We start from the raw sequence: 8,101 nt of genomic DNA on the forward strand, positions 1-8,101 counted from the left end.
ACAGACAGAAGAACCCAAGAGACACGGACACAAGTTGATGCCAAAACTGAGATTGTCTTTTAATAAGGTTTTCAAAAGCCAAAATGTAGGCACGAAGGCCAAAAGTTAACGTCAATGGTGTGCGTAACAACGCAACAGGGGTGTCCTGACGAGGCGTGAGTAAGTAGAGCAACAGGTTCCCATGAGGCACAGGCGGGCAGCAGACAGATGGTAGACAGGCACGTTCAGGCAGACTGGTGGAGAGAGAGAGAGAGCGAATCAGCAAAAGTCGAAAAACAGAAAAAGCTTCCAAAATAACAAAGAACCGAACTGACCTAAGTTAGTGGCGAGATGGCCGCACACTAACAGACAATACCCGAGCAACGAACAGGAGTCCCAGCCCAGTATATATAGGTGCCTGATTGTGGGCGGAACTGCTTGATTGCTCATGCCACACACCTGGTCTCTCAGGAACCCAGCCTAATCACACCACACACAGGGCAAACAAGGAACAGATTAGACAGCACTCATGACAATATGTGCCTTTTATGTAACTTTTATGTATCTTTTCTGGATCACATGACAGGTGTATTTAAACATGGCGTCTTTGTAACAATTTTTATGTCTGAGGAAGAGCAGTAGCTCGAAACGTCAATGTTGGATGGCTAAATAAAAAGGTAATTGGAGCTCCAGTGCTTTGTACTGTTTTTTGGTTCCTGCACCTGCTTTACGTTTTTTGGATGTGCGCGACTGCCTCCAATACTTTTTGGTTTAACGTAATGCCAGCTCAGATGCTCAGATGCTGTGTGACCAGCTGGTCACGAGCACATCCACTCTCAAACCACTAGAGTCACTCTATAAAAGAGCACTAAAAATATTTGACAAAAAACCTCGCACCCACCACTACTGCAACATCCTGGTCAAACACAACCTATTAAGTTTCAATAATTTCATCTCCTTTAAATATGCATGACCATTTTCAAGGCACTAAATGGCCTTGCCCCTCCCCCGCTAAATGAGTACATCTACCAGAGACCTATATCTGGTTCCACAACCAGAACCACCAGAGCCTCAGTCAGAGGCGATTGTGTCATACCGTACAGGCGCACCACCTTTGGCCAGGCAGTTCTGTCGGTCAAAGGTGGAAAACTCTGGAACACAATCCCATTGGCCATTAGGGAATGCCCAACACTTGGCATGTTCAAGGGTCAAGTAAAGAGATGGCTGAAGTCCACTCAACTTTGCACACATCACTAGGGCTTAGAACAGTTTGTGTATATTATATGTGTTGTATCTGTTTTTTACTCTTTTTTTTTCTTATATCTTGTCCGAGTGAGTCCTCTATGTGGATCTCACTTTTTAGCTGTATGTGATCCCAAACTCAGGTTTTAGTATCAGAATGTAATTCCTGTATATTTTATTTAACTCAGCACTTTTCACTTAGCCATGTAGAGCCATGTAGAGCTCTAACTCAGTTCTCATTTTGCATTGTGTTTATATTTAATATGTTTTGCACTATGCTACCTTTTACCTCTTAGGACTACCTCTCTGCATAAATGCACTTTGCTTTGTGTTTACATTTTAAATATGTTTTTGTTGCACTGTTACTTTTCACCCCTCAGGACTCTAAGCCTATATCATCGGGCAGGGGGACAAGCAATGGAAATCAGTCCTGTGACTGCAATTGTCGTGCATTTACATTTTTTTTTAAATGTTCATTAATGTACACCTGTCCCCTATCGAACAAATAAACTAAATTGAATTGAATTGAATTCCCCTCAATAGTGCAATAGTGTTGTTATTAGGGCTGTCGCGTTAATCGCCTGCCGCTATTTTGTCCCTTCGTCACACCCGTACCATGTAGTCAAGCTGGTCGCAGCCGTTTCCTGTCTCCTGCCTGTGCAGGCATGGAGGATAAAGACAGCAATATGCTTCTAAATGGCTCGTTATACTTTAAAAAACTCCCAAATGTACATCGAGTTTGAGCTATCACCTAAAAGCTAAGCTAGCGGCCAGCTAGCAGCCAACTAGCTAGTGCGAGACTCATCACTCATTCCTTCTTCAGGTTCTCGGATGCACGGGTCCTCTAACCACTGGGAGGTCAGCTCCAATGGCTTCACGCGATATACACGTTATCAATACACAGTTTCCAATACCGAGCCATTATTCACATGGAAGTGCCAAAGTTTTTAGCTCAGACACACCCTTCTTCGGCTGTGTCATTTTGGGTTTCGACTGCTCCACAGCGCCGCCGCCGGAAGTATCGGTTCTGGAGCGTGTACTGCACTGTTTACAATTGTGCATTTATTTTCTATTCAATATATATTTTGTAGACATTGTTACCTCCTGTCTACATTGCACTTCTATTTAATTGAAAATAAATCTAAAATTCAAGATCACGAAGTACATTTATTTGCATTCATTTGATTCCCAATCACGACACACTGGTAAGAATTATTAATATCTAATTAAAGATGCTTTGAAATGCAAAATAATGGCATTTTAAACATGCGATACAAAGATGCGATTAATCGCGATTAACTATAGTTAATCGCAAGATTAATGGCGATTAAGAAAATTAATCGTTTGACAGACCTAGTTGTTATCATCCGAAACTGTGAAACAGCCACACTGCTGGCAGCCATGTTTGGCGCTAGTGCGCCTGGCACCAGGTGCAGCTGTGACGTCACGAGCTCATGCAAAATGGCCATATTGGATGATAATGTATATGTATGTTAAATATTGTGCATTCCTACTGTAAATGCTGCTATGATTATTGGATGTGATGTTTTGAGAGAAGAAACTAAATCAACAGAGTATCATGACTTCTTTCCTCTGTTCAGTAGAATCAAATAAACTCATCTGTTTTCAGTTCTTACCTTTGCTCAGTAGACTGCTGTCCATCTTTGAAACTAATAGGATGATGCATAGACCAGTCACTCTTCATGGACACACAGCTGGGTACAGGGGAGTCTGCTCCCTTCTGCTGGATCCTGCTAAGGATTGATCAAACAGGGTGGTGGCAGTAAACATGTTAGAGAAGCAGGGTTTTGACCAGTAGGTTGCCAGTTTGAATCCCAGTACCAACTTTCAAAGTCAGAGTGAATGATTCTTTCTCCACCCTGTGCAACTACCACCACTCGACCTTGAGCAAAGATCTCAACCCCCAGACGGATCTGGTAGCTGCTCAGTGACCACCAGGGGGCTAGCTCAGGGTTTGACCAAGGCTTGGCTGTTGTTGTACTGAGGAGCTCTGGTATGAATATGTAACTATGGATGTGAGGCAGAGCAATGCTGCAAAAGAAAATATGTTAAGCAAAACCCTTCTGGAATCTGGATAGTTAATTGTAATAAAAGAAGAAACTAAATCAACAGAGTATCATGACTTCTTTCCTCTGTTCAGAAGAATCAAATAAACTCCTCTGCTTTCCGTTCTTACCTTTGCTCAGTTAGTAGGGTCATCTGTGGCACTTCCGTGACCGTGGAGAGCGAAGGTCCGTTTCTCAATGGATTTGTCATCTAGGAGGGTTAATAAACAAATTTAGCTGGGGTGTATTTTTAAAAAAGGCGGGGAAAATATTTGAGAGACCAAAATCCAAAATGTCTGCCGTGGAAATGAACTTTTTAATGCTTTGACCTACAATGATGCACAATACATGGTTTCAGAGCTTATTCTGGTCAAGGAATACATATTTGGTGTTTATATAATGATTTGACCTATTTTTGACCTTCAAATCCAAGATGGCTGCCAATTTTGAGGCAGTGTTTTCAAAATCGTCATAGAGCCTTCATATTAGGCTTGAATGACAGGTCTTCTCATGATGAGTTGAATAATATACAGTATAAGTACACAGAAGTAATCTCGGAGGTCAATAAAGTCAATGTTTGTGTGTAAACAACAGTTGCTGATTTGCGGTTTCCCATTAAAAAGGGTAGGCTACTGAGAATATGGTGTCCAGTTCATCCCATCACATTTTCATAATGAACCAAAAACAATTTTGCACTATAGCCTAACATAAAATAGTATTCTGTATGCAAAGCTAGCAAGGTTAGTTGCTTGAGCTGAATTTAAAGGTCAACTCAAAACAAACAATGAAATTAACTTTGAAATTAAAACTGAATCCTAGGCTACTAAATTTCATCAGCACACAGTAAAGGAAACTTGTCTTTGAACTCAGCTGACTGTCTAGTCCTAATCCCTGTTGTGCAATGTCCCTTTTCAGTGAAGTTTTTGTTTTTGTTAAGACTATGGACTTTTAATCTTGACCTTGTTGGTAGGCAACGGCCCTTTTCCTGTCAAGCATTTTCAGATTAGCTCAGTCAGTCTGTGAAGCAGTCAGTGTCAGCACTTGCGTGAGCTCGCTTTTTCTCTAACTAATGTTAACATTACACACTTTAAGACACTTTGTTTGAGGATATCAACGTTATTCACTAGTCTAAAGATAGTTCTACCATCAAGAACATATAAAACAAATGCAAAAACAATTTTTATTTGCAGAAGTCATCATTGATATTTGGTGTTAGCTAACGTTAGGTAACGTTATTATTTTTAGCTAAAGTTAATGTTATCTGTCTCCACACTTCTGTCAACTGACATATGCATTTGCTTTTGAAAATAAACAGCCTGGCTTGCTTAAGCATAACTGAAGATTAAATAGAATTATAAAACGGCTCTCTCAAATCAAGCAATCTGATTGGTTCACAGCCATTGTATAAATCCAATAACCCACTCCAATGGGTTATTGGTTGCCATGGCAACTCTCTTACTAAAAGCCTTTGGTTACCTCAAAAAAAACAAATGGAGACAGCTGTCAGATCCTTGTGAATCGATCTTCGCTTATAACTTTACTAATACTTCGCAGAAAATTATGTTTTGTACAAGAATAAATGCGGGCTAATGTCTTCTTTGCAAAAAAAAAGGCTGTTAACCCCGCATTTAACCCCGTAACGTTAGTTGGTGTCGGGCTTTGCAGAAAGCACTCAGCTTCTCAGCAAGCGCTGAGAATGCAGCGCTGCGCTCGAGCTGCCTGTCGGCTTTCCAGAAAGCTCTCAGCTTCTCAGCAAGCGCCAGGATTGGCCAATGTCAACTTCAGTCTCCAGAACGATCCAATCAAATCACCCGCACGTTCTTGCGGTCCCGCCTTACAGTAGTGTTTCAACTGACTCTATCAGAATACCATGCCAGTCGGACTTATAGTATTATTATTATTATATTATTATACTTGGAAACCGTTTTATAAAAGCAATATAGCACTCGAGCTGCGTGGTGTTGTGGCATATATCCCGCTGATAAGCTGTTATCCCACGAGGCCGCAGGCGTGCCCGAGACATGCGGACGGGCACGCATTCCTTCAGCGTTCACATCGTCCCAGGTGGGAATCGAACCCACGACCTTCGAGCTGTGAGGCGATAGTGCTTACCACTTCGCCACCGTACCTCCTTTTATATCCTCAAACAAAGTGTCTTAAAGTGTGTAATGTTAACATTAGTTAGAGAAAAAGCGAGCTCGCGCAAGTGCTGACACTGACTGCTTCACAGACTGACTGAGCTAAACTGAAAATGCTTGACTGAAAAAGGGCCGTTGCCTACCAACAAGGTCAAGATTAAAAGTCCATACTCTTAACAAAAACAAAAACTTCACTGAAAAGGGACATTGCACAACAGGGATTAGGACTAGACAGTCAGCTGAGTTCAAAGACAAGTTTCCTTTACTGTGTGCTGATGAAATTTAGTAGCCTAGGATTCAGTTTTAATTTCAAAGTTAATTTCATTGTTTGTTTTGAGTTGACCTTTAAATTCAGCTCAAGCAACTAACCTTGCTAGCTTTGCATACAGAATACTATTTTATGTTAGGCTATAGTGCAAAATTGTTTTTGGTTCATTATGAAAATGTGATGGGATGAACTGGACACCATATTCTCAGTAGCCTACCCTATTTAATGGGAAACCGCAAATCAGCAACTGTTGTTTACACACAAACATTGACTTTATTGACCTCAGAGATTACTTATGTGTACTTATACTGTATATTATTCAACTCATCATGAGAAGACCTGTCATTCAAGCCTAATATGAAGGCTCTATGACGATTTTGAAAAAACTGCCTTTTAGAGCTCAAAATTGGCAGCCATCTTGGATTTGAAGGTAAAAAATAAGTCAAATCATTATATAAACACCAAATATGTATTACTTGACCAGAATAAGCTCTGAAACCATGTATTGTGCATCATTTTAGGTCAAACCATTAAAAAGTTAATTTCCACGGCAGACATTTTGGATTTTGGTCTCTCAAATATTTTCCCCGCCTTTTTTTAAAATACACCCCGGCTAAATTTGTTTATTAACCCTCCTAGATGACAAATCCATTGAGAAACGGACCTTCGCTCTCCACGGTCACGGAAGTGCCACAGATGACCCTACTAAGTAGGCTGCTGTCCATGTTTGAACTGAAGAGGAGGATCCATAGACCAGTCACTCTTCATGGACACATAGCTGGGTACAGGGGAGTCTGCTCTCTCCTGCTGGACTGGCCTTCAACACAACAGAGACAGACAGAGCTTTGGATAATGAAGGGTTAATGATGTCACTGCTGAGCTGTAATGATGTCACTGCTGAGCTGTAATGATGTCACTGCTGAGATGTAATGATGTCACTGCTGAGCTGTAATGATGTCACTGCTAACCTGTAATGATGTCAATGCTGAGCTGTAATGATGTCAGTGCTGAGCTGTAATGATGTCACTGCTGAGCTGTAATGATGTCACTGGTGAGCTGTAATGATGTCACTGCTGAGCTGTAATGATGTCACTGGTGAGCTGTAATGATGTCACTGCTGAGCTGTAATGATGTCACTGCTCAGCTGTAATGATGTCACTGCTGAGCTGTAATGATGTCACTGCTGATATGTAATGATGTCACTGCTGAGCTGTAATGATGTCACTGCTAAGCTGTAATGATGTCAATGCTGAGCTGTAATGATGTCAGTGCTGAGCTGTAATGATGTCACTGCTGAGCTGTAATGCTGTCACTGGTGAGCTGTAATGATGTCACTGCTGAGCTGTAATGATGTCACTGCTGAGCTGTAATGATGTCACTGGTGAGCAGTGTTGGGAGTAACTAGTTACTAAGTAACTAGTTACTGTAACTTAACTACCTTTTTCAGTAACTAGTAATCTAACTAATTACTTTTTCAAATTGGAATCTGGAAACACCTATTGTAGCAGGAAATGCGACAGGAACTCTCCGGTCGCCGTGAGACGCATGTTGGGTTAGGTGGCGTGCTGCTCTGATGAATACCCGTATTTAACTTAATATTCCTTCATTTCAACAAGTTAAAATTTGAGTGCAAATGGGCGACGTTAATGCCTCAACCAAAAGGGGCAACGATCAGATGTCCGAGTCTACTCCTTCTCCGTCAACACACAAGGAAGACAAGAAAGCCTGTCTCACTCTCAACATGGACGACGCGTCTCCCATGCTACAGCTAGCAGCTGACTCTCCTTCACCAGCTACTGAAGTCATTGCTAACAGCTCAACTTCTGCTACCTCTGCACCTGACGGGGCTGCAATATTGGCTCACCTCATCGGCCTCACTTCCACCATGACTGACGTTAAAACGTCTCTTTCAGTCATCCGCTCTGAGGTCGCTTCCACCAATTCATCTGTCAAAGTGCTTCAGTCGGACATGGACTTCATTAAATCAAATATCATCAGGATTGATACAGAGCTATCTATGCTCAATCTGTCAATCAAATCCATTTCCAACCGCACAGACTTAATACAGGCGGAGGTTCGTAATCATGCTGACACAATCAAGTCACATGATGAGAAACTTGATAATGCGCTGAAGCACATCAATGAACTGGATGACTATACTCGGCGCTCAAACCTGAGGCTGGTCTTCCTACCTGAAGGGGAGGGGAGCGATGCCATCTCCTTCATTCAACGTCAGCTTCCTCGGTGGTTGCCGAAACTCAAATCCAGTGGTGCTATCGAACTTGAAAGAGCCAATCGCATCTACAACGGTGGAGGTCCCAAGCCGTCCTCTCACAGAACTTTGGTTTTCAGAATGCTGCGCTACGGAGACCGCCAGGCTATCATGGAGGCCTACCGCTCCAACGGAT

General features: G+C 42.0%; 1 protein-coding gene across 1 annotated transcript in view; it reads right to left on the reverse strand.

Annotated features, from left to right (window-relative positions):
* LOC310785725 (NLR family CARD domain-containing protein 3-like) overlaps positions 1 to 2,945 on the reverse strand; it is a 115,532-nt gene extending 112,587 nt beyond the window's left edge. The window contains exon 1 of the mRNA XM_083646861.1: positions 2,859 to 2,945. Within this exon, the coding sequence (XP_083502987.1) occupies positions 2,859 to 2,926 (68 nt within the window). The 5' untranslated portion in view covers positions 2,927 to 2,945. The remainder of the gene's footprint in view (positions 1 to 2,858) is intronic.
* Between the last annotated feature and the right edge of the window lie 5,156 nt (positions 2,946 to 8,101).

The sequence above is a fragment of the Poromitra crassiceps genome (assembly GCF_964638095.1).
Source record: "Poromitra crassiceps genome assembly, chromosome: 11".
NCBI lineage: Eukaryota > Metazoa > Chordata > Actinopteri > Beryciformes > Melamphaidae > Poromitra > Poromitra crassiceps.